Source organism: Perca fluviatilis, chromosome 19 (assembly GCF_010015445.1).
Source record: "Perca fluviatilis chromosome 19, GENO_Pfluv_1.0, whole genome shotgun sequence".
NCBI lineage: Eukaryota > Metazoa > Chordata > Actinopteri > Perciformes > Percidae > Perca > Perca fluviatilis.
This window is the reverse complement of record NC_053130.1, coordinates 23,056,903-23,084,410: the sequence shown is the minus strand read 5'-3', so window position 1 is coordinate 23,084,410 and position 27,508 is coordinate 23,056,903. Positions and strand designations below refer to the sequence as shown.

Sequence of the window (27,508 nt, the reverse complement as noted above, 5' to 3'; positions counted from 1 at the left end):
TTTTTTCTTTAAGCTTTTTGAGTGTTATTTATTATCTGCTATAGCTTTTCCAAAGTTTTAGACACATATGTAGATAATGGTCGACATTATCTATATATCTATATATATATATATATATATATAAATAAATGTCAAGTAGTAGACGTCCATTTATTATATGTATTATACAAAACCTTTTTCTCATGTTTCAGCGCTTCAGAAACAAACTCACAGTCTGAGGTAACTTGGACCTTTCAAACAAGCAAAAAGGAAACCATAGTGTATTTACTGGTACGCTTATACAGACTATCCAATATCGTGGTGGGAAAAATGGTATCGAAATCCAACGGGGACACCAGACAGGATATTGAAGCAAAGACACATATAAACTCACAATTGAGCACATACGCTATTATGGCAATATCAGGATTAGAAAAGAGTGTTAGGAGTACATCTTCATCTTCATCTTTCATCAAGCAAAGTAATTGATTGTATTAGTAGCTAACTTAAAACAAGATCACAAGGTAAGATTCTTAAAACATTTTAATGAAAACACAGGTATGCAATTGCTCTTAAAACATTTCTAAAAAAAAAATAAAATCAGCATCTTGCAAAGTGCATCTTTTCAAAAATATAAACATTAAGAAGGTATTGTCAATTTCCTACAGGATTTCTAAATGTAAAGAAAATTTCAAGACCACCACCCTCAAACAGGGTTAGTTTCTATAAACAGTGATGTCCTTCCAGAGATGGAAAACAGATTAAAATGGGGATGATAAATAAAAAAAACTCCACTTCTGATCACCTAATTGCCTCAACTGCATATCAAATATAATGCTTCCAGGGTCAAACATTTGTAACTGCTTTTTCCACTGGGAACTACTGCACATATTTTTATTAAGTTCATTCATGGTCTGCTGCTGTATCCCCGGGACAGTTGGAGCACAAGTCCTCTTCATCTGTAAAAATATATACAGTATATCAGCAAAGGCAATAAAAAACAAACAATAAAATTACAGCCATGTGGTCATCACTCTTACCATTATATGTTGTCCCACACCATATGCAGTAAAAATGGATTCCTCTCAAATAGGATGTCAAAATTTGCAGTTTGTCAAACGACTGTAACAGAGAGGCACATATCACATACACTTTCATTTTACTTTGGATGTCACAGCATAGAATTCAACTAGATGCATTTATCGTACCGTATGATCACTGATCACACCCCCATCAGACCTCTTTGGTCATAATGCAGAGGTCTTCTAGTTATACCTATAGACTATCTATGGTCTATGGTTATACCCAGAGTTAGATCCAGGTCCGATTAGGGGGCCTTAAATTACTGTGGTCCTGCTCTCTGGAACAAGCTGAGATCCATCACAACTGTGTCCACATTCAAAAGTTAATTCAAAACCTTCTTATTTTCTCAGGCAGTGGGCATTTGCACAGTGTGTGTGTGTGTGTGTGTGTGTGTGTGTGTGTGTGTGTGTGTGTGTGTGTGTGTGTGTGTGTGTGTGTGTGTGTGTATATGTGTGTGTGTTTATATTCTTGTTGTGTTGTTGTTTTTGCTGTATTATTTCTTCTGTTTATGCTTGTAATGTTTATGCTGTTATTTAAGCACTTTGGGTTTCTGTGTAATGAAAGGTGTTATATAAATAAAATTGTCATTTGCCAATTTTATAACTGTGTACAATACAACGGCAGAATGTGCCAGTGCATCCTATTTTCATTACCATCAAAAAGTCTATGCACCAAAATGATGACATATTACCATACATTTATGTGACAACAAAATGGATTTGGGATCATATATTAGGATTACACATTATATCACTGAATAAACAAGGTAAACTAAATACTAACGGTTAATTCCACAATCTCCTCTTCCTCCTCCTCCTTGTCGTCCCCTCCTCCTCCTCCTCCTCCTCCTCCTCCTCCTTAAGACCGTCTTCATCGTCATCTGTCTCTGCTTTAGGCCAGTACCAGTCTTCCCTAGGCACAGTGATGCCCTGAAAAGACAATTCAGCCAAATAATTCACAATGAAAACTCCAAGTGTTGTTTTTATAATGATGTAGAGTGAATTGTCAGAATATACAGAATTCTTTCTCTGGATTAAGGCATGGCAATTTTCTTGGCACGTTTGTATTTATTCTCAGTGCAGAAAGACTGAGTAGAGATCTGCAAAAACAGCATTTGCTCTGTGATGTACTGATGAGCCTGTGCTACAGCCATAATTCTTCCAACCTTCTGACTGTCAAGCTGCTCACAGGCTCGCTGACTCCTTCTGAGATCTCCTTCAATCTTTCGCTCCTCTCTCTCTGTCCTTACTCTTGACCTGAAATGAAAAAGTACATCATTACACACAGTCTATGACACATGTGTATTATAGGAGGGTGGCCATGTTTGGAGACATGGTGCATCTCATAGACAGCTGCAAACTTCACCTAAAATCTTCCAGAGACTTGGTCTCATTCTGTTGTCTGGCTCGTACTTTCTGACGATAATGTTCAAGTTCCTCCTCTGCTTTTCTTTTTTTCACCTCTTCCATTCCAATGCCACCTCTGTCTGATTTAGCATAACAAGAATAATACATGTAAGCCATCAGTTGGATTGCACATGTTGTTTCCAAATACACTATATATTAATATAAAAATGTATCACCTACCGGTTTTAATATTAAGAGGAATTGGATCAACCCTTCCTGCACCTGTAAAGGAGATAACATAGATTAACAGTATTACACAAGCAACAAATGGAAAACAGATTTAAATAAGATAACTCAGTAAAGAAGAAACTTGCCCGCCTTCCCGAGGCCTTGGCCAGCTTTGTAACCCATTTTCTGCAGAAGTGCAAATCCCTTGTTCGCATTGCAAATGGAGTTTTGTAAAGCTGCCTCTCTGCTTTCCTTCTCCTGCTCCTTAAAGGTCTTTTGACGGTTTTTGATGTTCGTCTCCTTTTGCTGTGTCTCCTTCTTCAAGGCTTCTTTTACTCGCCTCACCATGCTGACACCTGGCTTCACATCTTGTCTGACACACAGAAGAACACAGAAACAGTTATTGGGATAACACAACACTGGTAGCCATTATGCCAACATGACTGTAAACTCCCACTACTTTGAAAATCCCAGAATTAACATTAATTTTATAGGACTGACACCACAGGGCAATACGATACACATGTAACAGTGCATGTAATGTAACAGTTAACGTTAGCTAAGTTAACAATCTCGACACCCTTATTTTATGTATTAATATAAACTGCGGACACACAACATGCTTACATTTTACTGAGAAATGCATCAGACATATAGTCCTCTTCCTCATCAGACATTATGGCCGCGCAAAAGAGAAATAATGTAGAAAAGAACAGCTACAGCGCTGAATTAATAATCCGGTTGTGCATTTGTAATGGCTTCACCCGATGTTTGGTTCGTTCAAAGATACATTCCGAGTAGCTACAAGGTACGCAACAATTATACAGTTCCGGCGGTTTTGACAAATATTTTAGAAGAAGGTATTTATATTAAATGCACAGAGACAACTAGAGAAAAATAATACACATAGATAAAACTTAAAAAAAAAAAAAATTAGGACACAGCAGTATATTCTGCACATTATTTCCTTGGTTTCACATCGGGTACTTTTTAATGCGACACCGCTGATACTCGTCGTCATTCATCCTTGGTTATCGAAAACAGGTAGAGGGAACAATTTGCTAAATATAGCACATATTTCATACATGTGTTGTTATTGAGCAGTTTTTGAACAGCTGGATGTTGTAATGGATTATGATAGATAGCTAACGCTCAGTTTGGGTGAGAGTGTGTAGCCGGAGTTTAGCTTTTTCCTCGTAGGAACTATTTAGCTTGTGTTGCTAACCAGCTCGCCTATCAACAGCTGGAGTCAGGCAGCTGTCAATCCAGTACAGCAAAGTGTTAACGCTACCCAGCTTTGACAGTTTAGTTTGCTACACAATACGACAAATAAGCAAAAACGTCTAAAGTAGTGACAGCTTTTTATAACTTTGTAATTACTTAGTCCCTTGCATAAACATTGCAGTGGCGAAGGTGTACAGGACTGTGTTACAAGGTCTTCGCCATGGAGCTGGCTCACAGTCTACTGCTCAATGAAGATGCCTTGGCCCAGATCACTGAAGCAAAGAGGCCTGTCTTCATCTTCGAATGGCTCCGCTTCTTGGATAAAGTGCTTGTGGCAGCAAATAAGGTGACTATTCAGTTTATGGCATTGTTTTTTCTGAGTGAGTTTAATTTTTAATGTGTTTCACTGTGATTTTGTTTTGGGTTTGAATGACAGGTGGATGTGAAGGAGAAGCAAAAGAAGCTGGTGGAACAGCTGACAGGACTGATCAGCAGTGCCCCTGGACCACCGACAAGAAAACTGCTGGCCAAAAACCTTGCTACGCTCTACAGCATCGGCGACACCTTCACTGTTTTCCAGACTCTGGATAAATGCAATGAGATCATCAAAAGCAAGGATGACACACCTGCGTACTTGCCAACAAAACTGTAAGATATAATTGCTGCTCTGTGTATTTCCATTGGCTATTTTTTTAATACAGTCATTGTGTTTTTACATATTCTACTTGATATTATACACATTTGCATTAAGATTTAATCCATCCAGCACTGGTTTCCCTGTTGCATGCATATGCTGTAGGCCCACCCTCAAGGGTATTAGCTGTGAAGCCAAATGTTAATCTGCAGAATGACATTTCATACTTAAAAGGGGGGCTTAAGTGTAGATGAGTAGATATTATGCTGTGTTTCTTGCTGGTAATGGAATCTAACAGTGGTTAAAGCTACATCAGTGTTGTCCTGCAGGGTTTTATCCATAATTCTTTCATACCTGCGTGTGCCACTGTTCTACTCCTGCTGTGTTTTAGTATTGATAATAATGTGTTTTGAGATCTGAGGTTAAATCTAACTCATGGCACAGGGTATTATGTTGTTAACATCAATTATCAGTACAATAAAAGCCAGTCTCAATGTTCTCAAGAGTAGGTTTCCGTTATGCATGTGCGAACATAAAATCCACAGTTATGGCAGTTCAATTTCAACAGATAATTCATTTTATATGTTCATCAAAATGATACTGAGTTATCATCTGATTATTGCATTGCATTGTTTATCAAATAATTTCAAGTGAACTATAATGTGCGCTTTCATTTTAATGCATACAGTAACTTTTCTTGCAGTGCTGCAGTGGCATGTGTTGGAGCTTTTTATGACAAGATGGGCAGGATGCTGGGCAGCTCTTTTCCAGACACCATTAATAATCTTTTGAAGGCGGTAAAGAGTGCAGAGGTATGACTTTTAAGAGTACGCGTTTTCCATTTTCTTATGGCAAGTACTGTATGTATTAGGTCAAATTGTATATTAGAATATAGAAACAGAAGTGGATAACTAAAAAGATGAATTATTCAGAAACCGATGTGACGTTTATTTTTATCCTTCTGTTTTCACCTTTCCCTTGTTGATGTAGTCTCAAGGCAGAGGAGAGATCCTTCTCAGCCTGCAGAAGGTGCTCTGTGGACTTGGAGGAGCTGCAGCTTCATGTCACAGAGATATCTACAAGAATGCCCGCTCTCTACTCACAGACAGGTCCATGGCTGTACGCTGTGCGGTAGCAAAGGTTGGTCTTGTTGTCTAATGGAGCTGTAAACCAAATTACACACATTTTTGCTATGTCATTTATGTTGCCCAATCTCAAATGTGTTACGCAAATCTCCTCACTGTTGTGAAGTAAAACATGACAGTTGTACTGCATATTGAGCAAATTGTGTGGCCAGTACATTGCAAAGATAAGTATAAATTTAGCATCTGGATTGTTTGCATGCATCATCCATATGTCTATAATAAATCAGATGTTTCCTGGACTCCATCTTTATTTTTCTTGCCTGATCAGTGCCTGTTGGAGCTGCAGAATGAGGCAGTATTCATGTGGACCACAGAACTGGAGAACGTGGCCACTTTGTGTTTCAAAGCCTTGGAAGGATCTAACTATGGTGTTCGGGTAGCAGTGGCCAAACTGCTTGGGACAGTCATGGCCACCGCCCTGATGCCCAAACAAGCAGCTGGTAGGTTAAAGAGTTGATTTTTGTGGTTTATGTTTGGCTACTTTCCTGTTAAGTAGACTAGGCTCCCCACTTTTGTTCTTCATGATCTCAATACATTTTTCCTCAGTGATGCGTCAGAACGTAAAGCGAGCCACTCTGGAGGAGGTGCTGGAGCTAATGGCCACAGGCTTTCTGCGTGGAGGATCTGGCTTCCTGAAGAGCGGAGGGGAAATGTTGAAGGGGGGAGGCTCTGTCAGCAGGGAGGTGCGAGTGGGCGTAACACAGGTGAGGTGAATTGTCAAACATGAGAATCTGAGCCTGCGTTATCTGAGTCAACCACTTCACATGGGATTTTTTTCCCCCATTTTCCTCAGGCCTATGTTGTGTTTGTGACTACACTTGGTGGTCAGTGGCTGGAGCGCAACTTTGCGACGTTCCTGTCCCACGTTCTGGACCTAGTGTCTCACCCACGAGCCACGCAAACACATGTTGAGGCTGTGTACTCACGCCGCTGTGTCTCTTTCATGCTACGTGCCACCCTGGGGGGCTTACTTGGAGAGAAAGCACAAATTGCAGCCGGCAAAGAAATCTGCCAAGCCATCAGCAAGCAAATGAGGGCTGTGGGTAAGGAGGATGGGGGGGAAATATCACGGTTCAGAGCATTACAGAGTAAGTACTCATCCATTATTATTACTTTGAATTCACCCTTCATTCAGTTTCTACAATTCTTGCATGGTTTGGGCTTGTGTTGTATACAGAGATGGCTTTTCTTTTCTGTCTTTTGTTGCGTGCGGAGATGGCTTTCCCTATTTCTGCTTTCCTTCTTGCTTTCTGCCTTTGCTTCTTTCAGAGCACTCTCTTTTTTTCCTTTCTTTTTAACCACAAGCAGCATCATCAGTCAGTAACATTATCCATTGCCAGCTCAGCATTTGAGTTACTCATACTTGCATTATTGCATAGCCTCCATGGCTGTTTGCCATTCTGTTATCGTATTATAATCCCTACGGAGCATGACAAACTCTTTCTGACTGTTGACATCTGGCTTACACCAGCAGAAAAACTGCATGTGCCACTAAAATTCACAGACACATAGTTGGAACAAGCCATTTCCCCCCACAGCAACAAGACATGACATTTGCAAGTTTGTCATCATTTAGTTTAATTGGTTTCAGTTCCTCCAAATTTCATTTCTTCCCCTGTAAAATAACACATCAATCATTTTTATAATCACCTTTATCTCATAAAAAAGGATGATTCTTACTCTGATGTGCTTTGCTACCTTTACACTATGTCAAACATACATGCTCTTGTCCACATTGATGCTAAAACAGAATTTGAAAAAGATGTTGAATGTCGGTTTCTCTTGAGACAAGGTCCTGGTCTCTTCACTATACTTTACTATATTTTCCAACCAGCTGGATCTGTGAGACTTGTTGAAATGAGACTTTGGGGAAATATCTATGCTAGAAGTAACTTTAAAAATGTTTCCTGGAGACCTGATGGTAGTGAGGCCTCCTCATGTTGGTTTGTTTGGAACAACATGACTGACAGTTTAAAGGTGCCCTGCCACACATATTTCATTACTTTGTGGTAATGTCTGAAGTTCTACCATGGACTCTGTAACAATTTTTGTGGAAGAAATGCCTTGGTTACCTTGATTTAAGCCATTCTAGCTTGGTATAGAATGCCTGCAGGAAGACTGAGCTCGATTTGTGCCAGTTCTCATTCATATTCAACGAGCTAAGCTGCTTGACTCTGATTGGCTAACAGCTAGCCAATGAGAGCCTGACTATCAGCATCCTTTACCCAGCCCAACTGGGCGAGCTCATGAATAGTAATGAGCTCAGGTAACACCACGTCAGACTGACCAGCTTTTGTAATTGGCCTGATTTCTCTGCTTATTTTTCAGTGGCTAGAGCTGACAGAGGAGATAGCAGTTCATTTTCACATTCACGACATAACACAAACACATATGGACCTAACATATTTCAAAAAATACAAGTAAAACGGTTTTGTGTGGCAGGGCACCTTTAAGAAGATCTGTCTTGACTGCTGCCCATTTAGAGCTCTGAGGGTTTAAGATCTTCGTAAATGACCATCAGATGGCTTATCAGCGATTTACTTGAATTCAGATTTAGTTTTACTGTTATTCTCTTGCCACATCCTTTATCCTTTAATACAACTATAACCATTGTTTAATGCATTGTACTGTGTTAGTATTATTATCATATTTTTAAAGATTTGTGATCTTGTTCAACTTAGAACAATTTTTGCATTTTATACTGACAAACCCTTCTTGTTCATTTCTCTTTCTCTGACGCATGTTTTTCCAGAGGCAGTTGTGAATGACATCAGTGGAGAGAACAAGGCAGGGGCAGCGGATGTCTCTGCCAGTCAGCATGTCATGGTGTGTGCCCTAAAAGAGCTGGGCAGCCTTGTTCAGAGCTTGAGTGCCACAGCTTCACCACTTATCCAGGAGCCTTCTATAGGTGAGACACACAAAATATTCAGTCGGACATTTGTTTCAGTGCTCTTAAGTTTCTATAAACTGTGATTATATGGATAAAAAAATACTCCCACCTGGCGTGAAAATGTATGACATTGGCCGGCATCTTCTCAAATTTTGTGTTTTAACATTTTCACTATCCATTAAACAGAATATTAGCTGCTAACAGCTATGTTCATCTAAATTATTGACTATTTTTACTGACTAAAATACATAAGTTCCCACTGTATATGCAATTGTTTCATATTTTTGAAACATTTTCATATGTTGAAATCTACAGTCAGATAACATTTTTTTTATTTAAACTGGATTCAGTCACAACTCAAAAATACCATGCCCTCTTCTCCAGGACTCCTTGAAACTGTGACCTCAGTGCTGCTGCACCCAAGCATGGCAGCTCGTTTAGCTGCTGCATGGTGCTTGCGCTGTGTTGCCGTGGCGCTGCCCTATCAGTTGACCCCACTGCTGGACCGCTGTGCGGAGAGAATCAACAACCTGAAGAGTTCACCGGAGGCGGTGAGCGGCTACAGCTTTGCGATGGCTGCTCTGCTGGGAGGCGTACACCAATGTCCACTGGGTATCCCCCACTCCAAGGGCAAGGTGTGTAGCCTCAGAATGTACAGTAATCTTATGGGTTCCTTCTCTTGCATAACTGTCATTTGGGTCTTTCTACTTATTTAAGCCCTGATCAAACTTCTGTATCAGCCTCTTTGCTTGCCCTGTATAGATTTAAAGATTGTCTGTGTACTTGTAGTTGGTGGTGAGTATAGCTGAAGACCTCCTGAGGACCGCTGCTCAGAATAGTCGACTGTCCCTGCAGCGCACACAAGCTGGATGGCTGCTGCTGGGAGCCCTCATGACTCTCGGTGAGCCTGCCAAGCATCTCTCTCTTATCTCTTGTTTTTGATTTGTCAGCAATTCTGTCTCCCTCTCCCTCTCGCTTATAACATTGCCACCACATTGTGTTTGTGCCCAGGTCCCTCCCTAGTGCGCTATCACCTTCCCAAGATGCTTCTGCTCTGGAGAAACGTGTTTCCTCGCTCCCAGAAGGAGCTTGAGGCAGAAAAGGCCAGAGGAGACTCCTTCACTTGGCAGGTCACCCTGGAGGGCCGAGCTGGAGCACTGTGTGGTAAAGAAACCTACCGACCTGTATACCTGCACATCCTCTGTAATGTTAGCAGACACAATTCTGACCCACACGCCTGTTATTTTCTTCTGAAGCCATGCGTAGCTTTGTGGCCCACTGTCCTGAGCTGCTTACAGAAGATGTGATCCGTAGACTGATGACTCCCATTGAATGTGCCATGACCATGATGTCTCAGTGAGTGTGATGCTTTCAAGTATGATTGTTTGTTGACGACTTAAAGACAAAGAGGTATTTTGTCTTTGTTGTTGTTGGGATTTTTCTTGGATAACTATTTCCTGGATTTTTTCATTGTGTTCAGATTAAATATCTAATGATTGTAATGTTTTATCAGAGTCCCTGCCATCATTAAGGTCCATGGTGCTCACCTGAAAGCAAGTGCAGCGATGGTGAGGCTCCGGTTGTACGACATCCTGGCTCTATTGCCTCCCAAGACCTATGAAGGTAACATAGTCACTTCTTTAGAACCTAAGAACATTTATGGAAGGTGTTTTTTTTTTTTAAACATTCTTCTCATGTAGGCAGCTTCAACGCCCTCCTGAGGGAGCTGGTTGCAGAGTTCACTTTGACTGACAACTCGGCCAACACTACCACCTCCTTGCTGCGCTCTCTCTGTCACTATGACGACAGTGTTCTCATGGGTTCCTGGCTACAGGAGACTGACCACAAGTGCATAGAGGATCAAGTGAGTAAAATCATCAATGGCATGATGAATCCAAAGTATAATACTAGTACATATTCTAAGAATAAATGTAACTGTCACTATCTGTACTAAAGATAATCCATTATTATCTGATGTCTTGGTCACTGTTGATACTACTGTGTGATCGTTGCTACACAGCTGCAGCCCAACAGTGCGTCTGGTAGTGGAGCTCTGGAACACGATCCCTCCTCAATCTACCTGCGTGTTCCAGTAGGCGAGGCCATCCCAGGACCTCTCCCATTGGGTGTGTCTGTCATCGACGCTTCGGTGGCTCTGTTCGGTGTGGTTTTTCCCCATGTCTCCTTCAAACACAGGTGAGAAGTTTAGTTATTGCTGCAGACATACAGACATATTTGCAACATGTTAACATTTTGCATCTTATCTTTTTCTTTTTTTATTATATCTATCTATCTATATATCTCTATATATATATTTATAATTTTTTTTTCACTGTTGACCTGTTTTAAAGCTCTTTGTGGCATGCTTGTTTACCCATCTTTGTATATGATTCAGGCTGCAGATGCTGGATCACTTTGCAGAGTGCATAAAGCAGGCTAAGGGAGTTCGACAGCAGGCCGTCCAACTGAACATCTTTACTGCAGTGCTCAGTGCCCTCAAGGTGAGAAGACTTGCCTCATATCCTCATAAGATAGGAATATAATGTTTCATGTAATGAGAAAAACAATTTTCTCTTCCTGAATAAAGGGTTTGGCTGAGAACAAGAGTACTTTGGGTCCTGAGGAGGTGCGTAAGTCGGCCCTGGCTCTGGTGATGGGAGCGTTGGACAATCCCAACCCCATCCTCCGCTGTGCTGCTGGAGAGGCCCTGGGCAGGATGGCTCAGGTGGTGGGAGAGGCTACCTTCATTGCCAGAATGGCACAGACCAGCTTTGATAAGTACGCATTTCATACATTATCGGTGGATTTTGTTTTCTATATTCTTTTATTTCTCCTGTTCAAATCAAGACAGACTTGGTCAGCACACCATATAGAATCAGTTACACATAAAAAAGCAATTGGCCTACATTTTATTGTTTCAGCAAGATACAAGTTTCAGTTTTTGATTGTCCTCATAATCTATCTTGATCTGAATCAGTCTTACCTCTCTATCCTTGGCTTTAATCATGTATCCATATCTCTCCTCCTCCTCTATTTCCAGACTGAAGTCGGCTCGTGATGTAGTATCGAGGACGGGCCATTCCCTGGCTCTCGGCTGTCTGCATCGATATGTTGGAGGAATTGGCTCAGGCCAACACTTAAAGACCAGTGTCAGCATCTTATTAGCTCTGGCACAGGATGGGTCCTCTCATGAGGTCCAGGTACAGTGAATGGATATTTAAATTCAATCACAGTTGATGGAGAATAGGAGAGATATGTTTTTTTTCCATCTAAACTGAAATATAGTTTGCTTCACTTGTATGAACGACATGTTTTTTTTTCTATTGTATTTAATTTAAAAGAGTTTTAATTCAAAAACATCAGAATTTCTGCGTTGCACATAACTTATTCAGATATTCTCCATTTATTTTGTATCAGACATGGGCTCTGCACTCTCTGGCTTTGATTGTGGATTCCAGTGGTCCCATGTACAGAGGCTACGTGGAGCCTACGCTGTCCCTGGTACTCACCCTGCTCCTCACTGTGCCACCGTCTCACACAGAGGTGCACCAGTGTTTGGGCCGCTGCCTGGGAGCTCTCATCACCACTGTGGGACCAGAATTGCAGGGTAACTGTGGCAGAAATAAAATCACAAACCTGCTTGTATGACTGTGACTCTCTCATTTGACTCACATTTCTTTAAAAGCCATGTAGACCAACAGGTGGCAGTGTAATCACACTACAGGCCACTGAAGTAGCTACTCTAACTGCTAAAAATGCTGTTCCTCTTTGTCTCTCTTCCTAATCTGTGTCATTGGGTTTGCTAGGAAATGGAGCCACTATCTCCACTATCCGCTCGTCCTGCCTGGTTGGTTGTGCCATAATGCAGGACCACTCTGATTCCCTTGTGCAGGCAGCTGCCATCTCATGTTTGCAGCAGCTGCACATGTTTGCGCCACGTCATGTCAACCTGTCCAGCCTGGTGCCCTGTCTATGTGTAAGACATAATGAGACCTAATGAGTTTCATACTATAGTAGTTATAGTTTCTTAATCTTAATCATAATTTCCTACTGCACTATGGGATCCATGCAGGTGCACCTATGCAGCTCTCACCTGCTGCTGCGCCGAGCTGCCGTGGCCTGCCTGAGACAGCTCGCTCAGAGAGAGGCTGCAGAGGTCTGTGAGTATGCAATGAGCCTGGCGAAGAGAGCAGGAGACAACAATACAATCAGTGAGTACAAATTGTGAACCTGACAAGAGGATTCTGTTTAGTTGATATACCTCAGTGAGACATTGGGACTGTGTTGACTTTGTGCCTGGTTTAGATCTAAACATCACGGAGACCGGTCTGGAGGGCGTTCTGTTTGGCATGCTGGATCGGGAGACAGACCGGAAGCTGTGTTCTGATATCCATGATACACTGGGCCACATGCTGTCATCTCTTGCTGTGGAAAAGCTTTCCCATTGGCTGAAACTCTGCAAGGATGTCCTGGCAGCAACTACAGGTAAACCTTCAAAACAACAAAATATGACTCATAACAATTTTTTGTCTCCAAGGAAATTAATGCTGACACAGAAGACAAAATAAGTATCACACAGCAGTCAAGTTTATTCTACAGTCCAATGTCAGTTTAAATGTTTTGTGACAAAATCTTTTCTTTTAAATCCTTGTATCATGAATGTGTCCATCTCCTCTTTCAGATGTAGCAGCAGTCGTCGTATTCGAGGTGGAAAAGGATGAGGAAGACTCTGAGAAAAAAGACGAGATGGACGATGACACCATGTTCACAGGCCTGGGCGATGATGACAAGTCCAAGCCCTCTGTGGCGCCGCGCTGGGTGACGCGGGTATTTGCCGCGGACTGCTTGTGCCGCATCATCCTGCTGTGTGAGAATGACAAAGCACACTTTGACCTAGCAGCTGCCCGCTCTGCACAAGCCAAAAACCCCAAAGGTACCATTCATCAGCATGCTACCAGAATAGAGTAGCTCAGGGTTCACTTCAAGGATTTGGGATTGATTTATTCCACCTGTGATCTGTGTCTGTGCTTCAAATAAATTTTCTAAAGTCATATACCTTGCCTACATAATAATAATAATAATAATAATAATAATAATAATAATTCATTACATTTATATAGCGCTTTGTCATAGACACTCAGAGCGTTAGGAACTGATTTTCTACTATCCAATAGTCAAACAACAACTGTTTGTTTAGTACAGACTGCTGTTTGGTTTGGTATTTGATTTGAATATCTGTTTGCGACCTTCAAGCAGTTCAAGTGTCAGCTGCTAAATAAAGCTCATTCATGTGCTTTTATGTAAAGATGGAACAAAGCAAGAGATGAGTAAGCTCAAGTGGGAGGGATTTTGTTTCTCCCACTGTGACCGATAGAGGAGCCGGTACTTATATAAGCTCCTCCGAAATAAGGCAGCATTCTGCAGACCAGACATTAATGGCACAGTGTGGTGATTTTGCATCTCTGGAAGCAGCTAAGCCAAATTTAGTGACTGGGATTAAGTGGATGGTTGGTTTGTGTGTTGGTGTGTCCAACCAATCCCTTCAAAGGTGCTCAGCTGAAACTCAATTAAATCTCAGCTTCAAGGTCAATATCTGGTTTCTTTTTCGACTCACTGCAAGCATGCACTGAAACTAGGGGTGTGCAAAAAAATCGATTCACGATTCAAGCTCTACAGATTAAATTTTTTTTTAAATTGTATGTCTACTGCAATCAATGGGAAAAGTAACTACATTTACATACTGTGAATTGTTTTTTGAATCGAGAATCGTTTTTGAATCGAAAATCGATTTTGAATCGAATCTTGAGCCTGAAAATCGATATCAAATCGAATCGTGACATTTTCTGAATCGTGCACCTCTAACTGAAACCCTAAAAACTGGTTTGTTGTGTCCTTCTGTATTTAATCTTCAATTAATTCTCAGGAAAGGAAAATGTTAAAAAAGCAAACACAGAGACCTTGAAGGAGGCAAACCATTGTACCTTCTTGCTGACGTGCTATCCTATATCAAAGGATTACAAAAGCGCACAAAAAAACAATGTGAACAACAGCAATGACTAGCAAATGTTGAAATGACCAGAAATCTTTAAATTCTATTTTTGATTGATTAATGTGGCTGCTCACTAAGGCCACATTCCTTGCAATGATTGTGAATGCATTTCTATTCCTCACACAATCCTTGTTTTTCTTTCCATCTCTGTTCATCAAGGAGATCAGTTGGTGCTCCATTTGTCTGACCTCATCCGCATGGCCTTCATGGCTGCCACGGACCACAGTCACCAGCTGAGGATGGCCGGCCTGCAGGCCCTAGAGGACATCATTAAAAAGTTTGCATCCGTACCAGAACCTGAGTTCCCAGGACATGTTATCCTGGAGCAATACCAGGCCAATGTAAGTCAGATTGCATTATGCTGCAAAAGTCCCACATTAATAGTAACAAAGCAAATGTTAAACAAAGTCAAAGAAGTGAACATTCACCAATCATGTTTGCATTTAGGTCGGAGCTGCCCTCAGACCTGCATTTTCACCTGATACACCATCTGACATCACAGCTAAGGCATGCCAGGTAAGACACCCTGCTTTGTTGACGAAAATTTGGAAGAAACATTTTAGCAGCTGAAATTGTTATACACCATTGCACTTCATAGCCCTGTTTGAGGTGTGCACCGCCGAAATGAAGAGAAGCACCTAACCAGTCTGTTTGTACTGTAACATTCATTCTAATCAACAGCCCCTATATACAGTATATTAATATATTTTGATGATGCTAGAGGCCTTTGAAGCAATTCTACTCCTCTGCATAGTGACTCATCATCCCCTTAGAACCCAGCAGTGTCTTAAGTTTTCTGCCTTAATGCTTGACTTATTTTACTTACGTGAAGAATGAGTGACCGTGGAAAATAACCAACAGGCCTGTCAGCAGTATTATCGGAAGAAAGCGTTCTCTCTTTGACATTCCCCTCTGTTTCACTGGCTTAGGGTTTGTGCCTACTGAGACTATCTCTGTTCTCTGATCTCAGGGTTTCTCTTTTCTAAATAGAATTAGTAACGTTGAAGAACATAGAACACAAAGGAAATATCCATGATACCTTGTATCCTCTACGTGGTAAAACATATACATAATTAAAAGAGCATTTAATACATACCTGTGGAAATTCAGGCTCACATAACATGACCTACGGATGAATGTGACTATAGTTACACAGGTAACAAGGTGGCTCGCCGAGTACATTTGCAACATGACTCATTTGTATCTCTCCTTCTCCTGCCCTTGGGCCGACTGACACTTTAATAGCAGTTCTCCTCAGAAGTATATCATCTTATATAAGTCTCTACTCCACTTGTACAGCCCTATTTATAAATAACTGTTCTTTGACACCCCCATCCCCTTTACTGGCATGTATAATGGCTAATCAACCTTGAACACTCTGTTATGTAATGTAGGCGGCTTTTCATTTTTCTCATTAGTTGTAAGAGAAGTAGCAGTTAAAAGGCCTTGAGTTCTGTAAATGGTCAATTTGTTTCACTATTTATTACCTTGACCCCTCCCTGTGACTACAGGTGTGTAGTACGTGGATTGGTAGTGGCGTAGTCAGTGACCTCAATGACCTGCGGCGGGTCCACACCCTGCTTGTGTCGTCGCTGGACAAGGTGCAGGCTGGGAAAGGCTCATCCAGTCAGCTGTACAGTGAGAGTGCCACCACGATGGAGAAACTGGCCGTGCTAAAGGCGTGGGCTGAGGTGAGACTGAAGAGCCTGAACAGACCACTGTCTCATATTTGTTATACTGCAAATGATGTACGCAAAATAAAGCTGACTATACGCACTGGCTTTCTTTCTCAGGTATATGTGGTAGCGATGAAGATCAAGAAAGAGGCCCAGTCTAAGCCTTCCAAACCAGTCCGAACTGCAGACGAGGATGAGGAGGATGAGGATCTGGGCGCCAACGTGCTTCCACCCGACAGCCTCATCACTCTAGTGCAGCCGGAGCTGCCCTCACTGAGCCGCCTGTGGCTGGCCATGCTGCGAGACTACGCTCTGCTCACTCTGCCTGCCGAGTTTTCCAGTCAGCTGCCCCCTGACGGTACAAGACAGATTCTTGCCTACCGAATGCAGTCTTTCTAGTAGTACATGGACTATAAGTTCTTTGCTCTAGTTTTGGTCCCAAATTTGTGGTTTTATTCTCCTGACAGCAACCAAAAAAACCTTCAATGTGATTTGCACAGTTTTTTGATAAAAACAGTTTACTATCGTACTGTCAAATAGCCCTTTTTGGTTGAATAAGATGTTCCAGCACATTGTTGGAGCTGTCTTGGGGCACTTGTTCTTAAAGTTCCCATGACATGGTGCTCTTTGGATGCTTTTATATATACCTTAGTGGTCCCCTAATACTGTATCTGAAGTCTCTTTCCCGAAATTCAGCTTTGGTGCAGAACTACAGCCACTAGAGCCAGTCCTACAATGAGCTTTCCTTAGTATGTGCCATTTCTGTGTCTGAAGCTATTGAGGAGGAGAGTGGGAGTGGCAAGGTGGATGGTGGGGGTGTGGCCTTGACCAACTGCCACTTTTCTTGTTTGAAAGCCATGATGTCTCTCTCTCATGGGTTGGCCAAATTCTCTGGGCGGGCAAAGCAGAGAAAGGGGAGGTAACCTCGCTTGTTATGACCTCATAACAAGCAGATTCCAAAACGGCTCATCTGAGCTTTCATTTTCTCAAAGGCAGAGCAGGATACCCAGGGCTCGGTTTACACCTATCACCATTTCTAGCCACTGGGGGACCATAGGCAGGCTGGGGGAACTCATATTAATGTTAAAAAACCTCATAAAGTGAAATTTTCATGCCATGGGACCTTTAAATTAGAATTTGTCATTTGAATAGCAATGGAAGAAATGTAATGAATATTTAAAGTAAACATAAATATACAAGTAAGGAGCATATATGTTTATGTGTCTACTGTAATTATTGTAAACAGTTCACATTACATTTCAAAGTAATATGGTCAAAACATAATGGTCTTTCCCATTATTGTCTGTGTTTAGGTGGAGCGTTTTATACTCCAGAGACTATAGACACAGCAAGGCTCCACTATCGCAGTTCGTGGGCCCCCGTCCTGCATGCTGTGGCGCTGTGGCTGAGCAGCACTGGGTTCGGAGCTGGTGAAGAGGAGCTGGCTCCTGCCATCCCTCAAGCAGCCTCCTCCACCACAAAAACCTTTGAGGAGTCGGTCAAAGACAGGATGCATCTAATGTTGGGTAAAGAGACACACATCATTTGTTTTATGTAGTATTCATGTTACTGTGTTTTTTGTTTCAAACGGTTTGGCTCTTATTGAGGTGGTTGTCGTAAAGACTCAATACCCCCTTCTACAGGTATTCTTCTAAAACTTATTCATAACCGCTTTTTGTTTAGCTACAGCCATGGGTCCACCTCCCATCTGCCGACAGTGGAAGGGATGGTGGTGGATAGAAAAAGAGAATAGCATGAACACACCCTAAGTGCATTTCTGTGTTCTGTCTCTCAGGTGTCAGTATAGAGTTTCTCTGCTTCCCCCGGCCCGAGGAGCCCATTGAACATGTGATGTCATGCCTGCTCGCCCTATTCACTCTGCTGGAATCTCCATGTTTTAAGATCCATATTGCAGAGGACCAGGTAAAGACACAAGTCGGAGTGCAGAAATTACGTGTGTAACTTTCCTAGAATTTTAATTTTGTTTAAAAATGTAATCTGAATGACACATTCAGTATGATGTTTAAAACCAAATCTACTATATATAAATATAAAAACTCTGTGCTGCAATTTGTATCTGCATTTTAAGAAACTTTCTTATTTGTATTTAAGAAGCTGTTTTTTTTTTAACTCTTTTAACTTGCAATTAAACAACAGCATTACTGTCATATCTTAACAGAAATTCAAGCACTGCATAAACCAAAATTACAAATTGAAATGACCGAGCGCGAGTTTCTGTGATTGGCTTTGTTGATTGCAGATGTTCTTTATTAAAGTAACAAATAGGAAACAGCTGATGATGATTTAAGCATGACATGATGTAAGCATGGGCCCTTTTATTTACACCTTGCAGCAGTTATTTCATTGGTCTAGTTGAAGTGATATATTTAGCAGTGACTGATCACCACCTTGGTGCAAATATCTGGTGAATACCGCAGAGTCTGTGTGTGATGTTTACTGACTTTACAAGGGTGACAATGCTCGCTCCGTTGCTCCATTAAACAACTGACTGCCACATAGTGGTTAATAGGATACTGAGGGCTTCAAAGGATACAGAGATTGTGTCCTACAAATAAAAAAAAAAAGCAGTCTGTATTTCTCGGTTGCATTTGGTGGAGCATTTAAAACGGGACAGGTCTTAGTTGGCCCTATGACGTATTTGGCCTCAGAGTGTGGACTTCAGAGGATCCAGACCATAAATTGGGACACAGCATTTGTCTCTGCTGCTGCTGCCACACAGCCCTTACAATCTCCTGTCAGACTACAGTAGAACCACATACTTTGTTGGTGTGTGTGGAAAGGGTTAGATAAATCTCACTTTTAGCCTATTTTATACATTGATGATTTTCTGTTCTTTTGTATAGAAAATAATGAATATGAATTTCTGTTAACATACAGTATGAACATTATCTAAAGATGTTTTTATTGGGATTGAAACTTAATTCTGAGAAACTGTATAAAACCATTTACTACTCTGACAAAACAACTGCTTGCCTGTTGGCAATGAGCCAGAACAGAGGAGTATGATGTGTCGGGCATTATGAATATCAATGTTCACATTCCCAGTTTTTCCACAGAGGCATTACTGTAAATGTTATTTCTGTTGTAGCTGTTGGCAGTGGAGCTCCTGAACGTGCTCCACAGGCTGCTGTTGACCCGGGATCCTCCTGCTGTACAGCTCCAGGTCACTGCTGTCGTACAGGAGACCATCAGGGCTGCACAGAACCATCTGCAGCGACAAAAGGCCAACAAGGGTCAGGAGCTAACACATTCTACATTACACCTAAAAACTGTTAAGAGTATATTCTGAAAACACAAAACTCAGCATTCTTATTTGCTTCATCTGAAAGATGACTGATCAAAAGAGTGTTAATATGTTGTATGTTTTATATTCATAGTAAAGTTGTTTCAGTCATGCGGCTGTTTGAGTGATCTAGGTCACTATGTTATTTTGCTCAGGCAAAGAGGAAGAAGGCGAGAAAGACTCTCAGCCCAGCGTAGGGGAAGGAGGAGACACAGGGGAGCTTGTCCCGGGCAAGTCTCTGGTGTTTGCAGCCATGGAACTGCTCGTGTTCGTCCTGGTCCGCCACTTACCACAGCTCAATGCACGTGTGAAGGAGTCACCCAGCCATGTGCCACACAGGCCTCAGCGACTACCTGAAGAAAGTGCCCGCCTGGTGGCAAACACAGTCTCCATCCTGGCAGAACTGCCCTCGCTCTGCTCTCCTGCTGGTGAGGCCTGGAGCACAGTGCAACAACAACACACAAACCATGCAAAATATGAAAAAGACACATTTTGATAGCAAGTCTTTGTTCCAACTTAGAAGTTTTATTTAGAATTATAAGCTTGGCCAGAGTTGTTCAGGTTTGTGTATACTAATGATAAATTAAACTCACACTGACAACGCTGTTGCTGCTGTACTTTCTTTGTGCCTTTCAATGATCATATGTTATTAGAAACTGCTATATGCATTTGTGTGAGATTACTAGTAAGTATGGATATTATTAGCATAACAATGTGGTGTTCACTATGAAATCTCACTGTTTTTTTCCCCGCCTCTACAGGAAGCATGACCATCCTACCCACTGTGCTCTTCCTAATCACGGGGGTGCTGAGGGAAACTGCAGTTAAGACTGCTGACAACTCGGTGCCTGTGACTGTGTCAGCTGCGCTGCAGGGCATCAAGACCATAATCACCTCCCCACTGGCCCGGGTGGAGAGCATGCAGACACAGTGGACTGGCCTTGTGAGGAGCAGCCTGGCGTCAGTACTTGAGCACTCACAACCAGGTAAGCAAATACACACTTGTTTAACTGTAACCGCTGACGCTGACCTTTCTGTGGAGGAGGCAAGAAAAAAAGTATGACATCATTACTCATAGACAATATGTACTGTATGCTTGTTTGTGTTTTTCCTGTAGATGAGTCCAGACCTGACATGGATGAGGTCAGTATGTTAACAGCAATTACACTCTTCCTGCTGTCTGCCAGCAATGAACTTGTAGGAGTAACCGTCCTGCAGAAGGGCTGCATGGACCGTTTCCGAAATGCCCTCAACTCTAGTGATCCCTGGGTAAGCACCTGTGTATATACAAACCCAGCTGAAGTATGAGAATCTCAACCTAGACACATTTTGAATGCCCGATCAAAAGGTGTATTCCAGCTGTGTGTGGCCAAGTTAAGTGAGGGATTTCGTTCTTTTTGCCACAGGTTCAGGCACGGTGTTACCAGCTGCTGTTGTCAGTGTTTCAGCACTCGAGCCGTGCCCTGTCTACGCCGTACATCCACGCTCTGGCTCCACTCATGGTGGAGAAGCTGAAAGCAGTGGAGCGCAGTCGGCCTGGGACCGCTGCCGAGCTGCAGGCTGTGCAGGAGGGCATCAGGGTCCTAGAGAATCTGGTCGGCATGGGTGAAGAGCAGAACCGTAAGTATGCCTCCGCCTAATGGACCACTAAAGTACCGTATTTGTTCCATTAAAGTGTTTAGCTCCATTAAAGTAGGTCTCTTAAGTATTTAGCTCAGTGCCTTTGGATGTGGGCTGTCAACGTTCAGAGCAATAGAGCATTAAATGCTAAATTTAGAATCCCTGCACTGGTTTACTGTCATATTTACTATTGATTTTAACATTACACTATATTATATATCATTTATTCAAATAATACATTTTGTATTTTGTGTCTCCGATTATCTTATTCCTGCTTGCTCTTGTTTTTATTTCCCTAGTGAAGCAAAATGCACAGCATACTTAAATAAAATCCAATTAAAAAAAGTTGATTGATTTCACATTTGTGTTAAGCTGTTGTGTATTGTAGTTTATTCCATGTTTGGGGTTCAAACTGTTTCTATTTAAGATACAGCTAGAGCTATGCATAACATATTTAGGGCCCCAACTACAGATTATTTTTTAATTACAAATTGATCTGCAGATTGTTTTCTTGATTAATCTATAAATCTCTTGGCCCTCAGAAATGTCAGGAAACACAAATATACATTGCATTTTCATCGCACTCATTGAACTTGATATGTATAATTCCGCAGATATTTTAGAGATACTATACTTTATCTGGGTTGCTTTGTTGTTACGGTCTTTTTTTTTTAATACATTTCACAGTGTGGTGAATTATTCCACTAGGACCTTTTGGTAACCACTGTCTCACCACTCACTTGAGTGGTGCCTCATATATCTGGTCCAGGAGTATTGAGTTGAAATGTGTGGCCTCACTTCCATTTGTGTTCATTGCAGTTGAACTCTCCCTGCCTTTTTCTGTTGAACTAATTACTTTTTCTTTTAGTGATTATCTTTTTTTTAATGTCTTGTTTGTATGTGTTTAATAGGGGTGCAGTTGCTGGCTCTTCTTGTACCAACTCTCGTCTCCTACCTTTTGGATGAAAATGCCATCTCCTCTGCGCCCCAAGTCTCCAAAGGCCTGCATGATTTTGCCCTTCAGAACTTAATGCGGATTGGCCCCCTCTATCCAGCTGCCTTCAAGATAGTGATTGGTGCAGCACCTGAGCTCAAAATCCGTTTGGAATCTGCTATACTGGCCAACCAGGCCAGCAACAGAGCCAAAGCTGCAGCCAGGCAAGCTCAGCCGACTGTGCAAGCTGCACCAACCATCAAACTCAAGACGAGCTTCTTCTGAACTCTCCAAAATAACCTGTACACTCTCACAGCCTAAATAAATGTTGTCTTTTTAGTTTAGTTTTGTTGTCTGTCATCAAGTACCACAGAAGAAGAAGAAGAAAAGTACCACCTGTCATGTCTGTATCACCTACAGTTTCTTAAGTGTATTTATTTATTCTACATATACATTCATATTTGTTTTTGATGGGTGAGAACTCTTATTGAAGTGAAGAAGGAAATTATGTAAATATCATTAAAAGGCATTTGAATGTTCACTTTAAAAAAAGCTCACTTTAAAATCTGTAGGCAGTTTTGATTCTGTGAATGTATCATTTCTGGACCCGATGCACATTTATAAAGGGACACCATTTACATTTTGTTTAATATAGTTTTTTCTTGATATTGTTCTTTTTGTGTGGTCATCAGCCCTCACTATCCAAAAGTTTACTGTGCCATACTTTGCATCACCATGAGCATGGCAGCTCACCCCCCCACCCCCCTGTTGATTCCAATCATGCATGTTTGTTTAATGGAGCTGGTTTAGTATATGACCTTAGAGCCTGCTGATTGTTACCAATAGATGTTTTTAAAATCTTTTGTGTCTTTGTTTGAAGATGGGTTTTTCTCTTTATGTTCTAAACATTCCTGCTACATGTTTTTAAACCTACCTAAGCAATTACTTTTGATCATAATTTTAAGTCCAGAAAGAGATTTTATTACAGCCCTTTTAAATGTCAAATGCATCACACTTTCAAATTGTTTTTGAGCAGAAATTGTAATTATTACAGAGACAGTTAATTGGTCTGCTGATAAATGGGGGGCATACAGGGGGCATACTACATAATATAATGTGCTGCATATCATGCAGACTGTTGTATTGCTTATAACTTGATTTTTGCTCCATATCTGTCTGTCTATGTATAATAGCTACATGAATGGGTGAGCATCAGCATTTGTTGTTGAAATGATCCTGTTACATTCCACCCTTATTTCTTCGAAATGTAAATAAAGTTGCTTAGACCTCATTGTGCTGATGTCTGTATTTGGTTACACAGTTTTGAAATAAATACTGAAGCAGGATCTGTAACAGAATTATGAGATGTTAACCTTTGGAAAAAATAAACCATGAAAATAAACAAGCGAGAGTGTTCCTTCGGGGAGCCTGGGTAAGAGAATCGAGCGCCCCCAGCCAACATGTTGTGGGCGTGGCCGTTGTTACTGACGTCATTCAATGACAGCTAGCTGTCAGAAAGTGAGTTCATTCCCTCGAGCCCCGAGCCGAGGAAACCGAGTGCAGTCGATAGATTTGTGCTCTTCCGTTGATATCTAGCACTACGAATCAGCGAGACAACGGACAGAGCTTCTCACCGAGCCCGGCCATGGACGAACAGGCGGGGCCCGGCGTGTTCTTCAACAACAATAACAACTCTGTTTTACCCGGCGGTGGGAAAGGACCGCTGCCTGATGGCGACGCTGGAGAGGCGGCTAGGGCGCAGTATAGTATCCCGGGGATCTTGCACTTCCTGCAGCACGAATGGGCCCGTTTCGAAGTAGAGCGAGCACAATGGGAGGTGGAGCGGGCTGAATTACAGGTGAAAACCACTACATTTTATGTATACACGGATGTATTATTCGTGGCACTACCTGGGCATTGCGCTGCTCCTTTCTAGTAACTTGCGTTGAGTTTCTGTGTTTGATTGTTCTGGTTACTAGGCTAGCTTGTTAGCTTTAGCTCAGAAGCTAAAGGAGCTGCAGCGCCCCCTGACCCGACTGCACGACGACTGTTTGCGACCTCTTTACTGTGTCTGAAATCACTGAACTTGCTTGTTGCCTTTAGGAGTTGCAGAACAGGCGTTATAGTAAAAAATAAGTGTAATTAAACAACCTACTGGAAGCTACATTTATTAGCAAAGTAGTGCTAAAACGTTGTGTAGAAACACACAACGGCTACCTGCCTACTTACAGCTAGCTAAACGTATAACGTTAGCACCCCGCCTTGATTTGTATTGCATTTTACCTCTAAACCCACAAAAAAGACGTGTAGGAAAGGTAGTAGCTACACTTCTTCTTAATTGCTTTGATATCTTGAGAGCAGCTGTCAGTGCAGACAGCTTACACGTAACACGTAAGATACTGTGGAATCAGTAGGCTATGTCTTGTTTATGAATCTTATTATGAGCTAGTTGCCAGGATACTGCCACTACTGGAGACAAAATAAAAAAATGCCACAGTGCTTTTAATTGGTCCACTCTTTAATAGTATATTTGACCCTTACTTTATGGCCAAACAACTCAAATATTCAGCTATTCATAAGATATAAGAAGGCAGTAGGTTTTCCTGTTGTGAACCAGACATTTCCAAAGGGAAACTTGACACAAACCCGGACACTTGATTTGTAGTGTGCTTGAACTAGAAGTTAATGTCTTGCAAATACCCAGGTTTACTCTTAAATCTTCGTTTTGTTGTTTTCCATACCAACTAGACTTCTAATGTCTTCTTTTTCCATGTTTGATTGCACTGTTTGGAGCACAAAGTGCTATACCAGTCATCTTGCAGGTGAATTGGCTGACAGGAGTAATGTTTATAATATTTTCTTTAACTGACCCTAGAAACTATCATCATCATCCTACATGATCGACTTTTCATACTTTAAGTATATAAATGACTTTGGACACGTGTTTGTGCCAGACCATTCTTATTCAGCATTTGAGTAGGAATTGTTCCAGCTTATTACTGTTTTACTTGAGTCTACTGTTTGGAAGAAAATGCTATTTGTTTCCATAATTTTGACCTAGTTGTGGGGCTATAATTGTTGGATCACAGACATGAGCCACACTGACTTTTTTGAGTCTGGCAGCAGGCAGATCCATTGACAGACTGACCTCATCTAACAAAGAGACGAGAGGGAGACACTGCATTGTTTTTAGATTGGTGACGTATACCCTGTTCAGTGTAGTAGGGTTTTGACTCATCTGGCCCGTGTATTAAGCTTCCTGTCTGCTGGCATTAAGCAAGCTTATCAGCGAAGCAGCAGCAACTGCAGCATAGCACAGTGAGGTTCCTAAATGGCTTATTTGGTGGTTTGTTTGTGGCGGCAAAACAGTGCGCGCTCAATTTGAGTTCTTGTTTTTGTTGCACCTAACCCCAAATATGAGGCTAGTTAAGGTTTTGAACATGATTTTAACCTGCGTTATACAGTACCCATTAAAATGACTGGCTTACTTACAATTGTACTCTAATCACTGTAGCACATTACCTATCTGAATAGATGTTTGAAAGGATGAATTCTCTATTTTGTCAGCTGCGACCATAATGGTGGTCTCACCCATCTGGAGCATTAATGACAAATCAAGTATAGAAACGCTTTGAAAATCTACATAGGATGTTACCTTGTTTTGTCCTTGAGGGATGTGTACATATTGCAAACATATACAGTACTTTTACCCATAGAAGATATTGGTGGATTAACCTTCAGTTAAGGGACCACAGTGAGGGAAAAAAATAGAAAGTCATTTAGATGAACCTAAATAGACATGTATGAATAATGAAAAGTTCTGATGGGCATACTAGAGCCTTAATGGAAGGTACCCTGCAGCATCTACTGAGCCGTATGTTCTTTTTGGTCCACTTCATCCTTCTGAACATGCTGCTCATCATGTCCACACACTTATGTTTTAGAATCAAAACTGACGTGCTTCTTGTAAGGGTGGGGAAAAAACGAAAATCGTATGTTACGTGATTTTTTTTTTGTTGCGACAATTATTAAAATCAATTATTTTCCCAAGAATCAGTATTTTTTTAATAATTTTTTTTAACCAATGATTCACCTAATTATTTTTCAGTTTATACGCTACCGCCGATGGCGTCTACACCAAATCCGTTTCCGGCTAAACTGAGCGAAAGCAGAAAATGCAGAAAATACCGTTACTACTTTACAAATTAAATAAATGTCTGACTGACTTTCATGCGATGTGCATTCTTTTTAGAAAACGTCTCAGGATTAGAGCTGTAACGATACACCAAACCCACGATTCGGATCGTATCACGATTTTTGTCCCACGATTCCATACAAACCTCTAATCTTATAGTTACTAATAGTAATTTAAAGATGTGGTAGCATTGGATCTGGACAGGATGGATAACTCTGGGAGTTGGAAGGGGTGTGTCGCGATTCTGCCTTCTCACACCGCGACACAGGTTCGTGGATCTGAGTGTTGCGATTTTGGTTTCATGTCGCATATCGTTACAGCCCTACTCATGATACATTGTCTCTAGAAGTTTATTATTCAACTTTTGTTTTTGTTAAAGAAGGAAAAGAAAATCGCATATACATATTTTCCCAGCCCTACTATCTTGCATGTTTTAGGTTACATACAAGAGTTCAGATAAGAGACCATTAAGACTGTACATAAAGAAATCATCCCAGCCCAGGGAATACTCCTCTCCCAGGTTTTTCTTTTCCTTGTTGGCTGTATAGACATTGAATGAAAGACTGTTGAAACTGTGTCTTATGTCGCTGTTTGGGAGGAAGGCGAACCCGAGGGCTTGGAGGAATGTCGTCCAGCCAGCCTGTTAGGTCATGCTCAGAGCCACTCCTTTCTACCGGAGCAGCACAGAAACCATACTGTACATGCCCGACTTGTCCTGCTGCTGAGCCGTGTCTGTGTAATGCATAGGCTGCTGTCATTCATGATTAGACTCTAGTTGAGTGTTCATTGATAATCAATTGATTGGCTCAATCAAGCTGATTTGCTTAGCTAGTGATAGGTTACAGCTTTAGTCAGTTTTTAGTATGTTATCTTGGTAATCAAAGTGACAAGGGATGCAACTAATAAGTAGCCTAATTCATTATCAGTTAATCAATTAATTCTTTAAATTGTCAAAAAAAAGTGAAAAAATGGCCTTTACACATCTTCACATTGCTTGTTTTGTCTGACTGTTTAATCTATAAAATGGTCAAAAAATGTCCATCAGACCATCACAATTTCCAATGTGACATCTTGAAATGTCTGGTATTGTCTGACCAACAGTCTACAATAAAATAAAATGGAGAAAACCAGCAAATATTTACATTTTAGAAGCTGAAACCAGAGAATGTCCATCAGTTTTGCTTGGAAAAAAAGCTTAAAT

General features: G+C 41.3%; 3 protein-coding genes across 4 annotated transcripts in view; 2 read left to right on the top strand and 1 right to left on the bottom strand.

Annotated features, from left to right (window-relative positions):
• Positions 1-504: 504 nt before the first annotated feature.
• gpatch11 (G patch domain containing 11) lies at positions 505-3,432 on the bottom strand. The gene is given in 9 exon segments (XM_039783760.1): positions 505-938; positions 1,020-1,101; positions 1,846-1,893; positions 1,896-1,991; positions 2,228-2,318; positions 2,428-2,548; positions 2,649-2,690; positions 2,783-3,009; positions 3,264-3,432. Coding segments are annotated over 9 exon segments (813 nt in total). The 5' UTR covers positions 3,314-3,432; the 3' UTR covers positions 505-882.
• Positions 3,433-3,635: 203 nt separating this feature from the next.
• Positions 3,636-22,397, top strand: heatr5b (HEAT repeat containing 5B). Of its 2 annotated transcripts, none has more exons than XM_039783759.1 (36): positions 3,636-3,680; positions 4,042-4,206; positions 4,297-4,508; positions 5,198-5,306; positions 5,485-5,634; positions 5,908-6,079; positions 6,186-6,343; positions 6,433-6,682; positions 8,392-8,547; positions 8,914-9,164; positions 9,319-9,430; positions 9,541-9,693; positions 9,786-9,885; positions 10,043-10,152; positions 10,230-10,393; positions 10,550-10,725; positions 10,925-11,030; positions 11,117-11,307; positions 11,570-11,729; positions 11,947-12,136; positions 12,336-12,505; positions 12,602-12,740; positions 12,835-13,014; positions 13,211-13,462; positions 14,738-14,919; positions 15,026-15,094; positions 16,090-16,269; positions 16,372-16,612; positions 17,568-17,780; positions 18,050-18,177; positions 19,364-19,508; positions 19,714-19,986; positions 20,320-20,544; positions 20,676-20,827; positions 20,965-21,178; positions 22,090-22,397. In XM_039783759.1, exons 2-36 carry the CDS (start codon positions 4,081-4,083, stop codon positions 22,395-22,397), a joined length of 6,117 nt encoding a protein of 2,038 aa, XP_039639693.1. In that variant the 5' UTR covers positions 3,636-3,680; positions 4,042-4,080. The 2 variants fall into 2 exon arrangements, with proteins under 2 accessions (XP_039639693.1, XP_039639692.1); XM_039783758.1 differs by having other exon boundaries at positions 6,433-6,727.
• Positions 22,398-23,612: 1,215 nt separating this feature from the next.
• strn (striatin, calmodulin binding protein) overlaps positions 23,613-27,508 on the top strand; it is a 28,384-nt gene continuing 24,488 nt past the window's right edge. Inside the window, exon 1 of the mRNA XM_039783374.1 lies at positions 23,613-23,970. Within this exon, the coding sequence (XP_039639308.1) occupies positions 23,758-23,970 (213 nt within the window). The 5' untranslated portion in view covers positions 23,613-23,757. The remainder of the gene's footprint in view (positions 23,971-27,508) is intronic.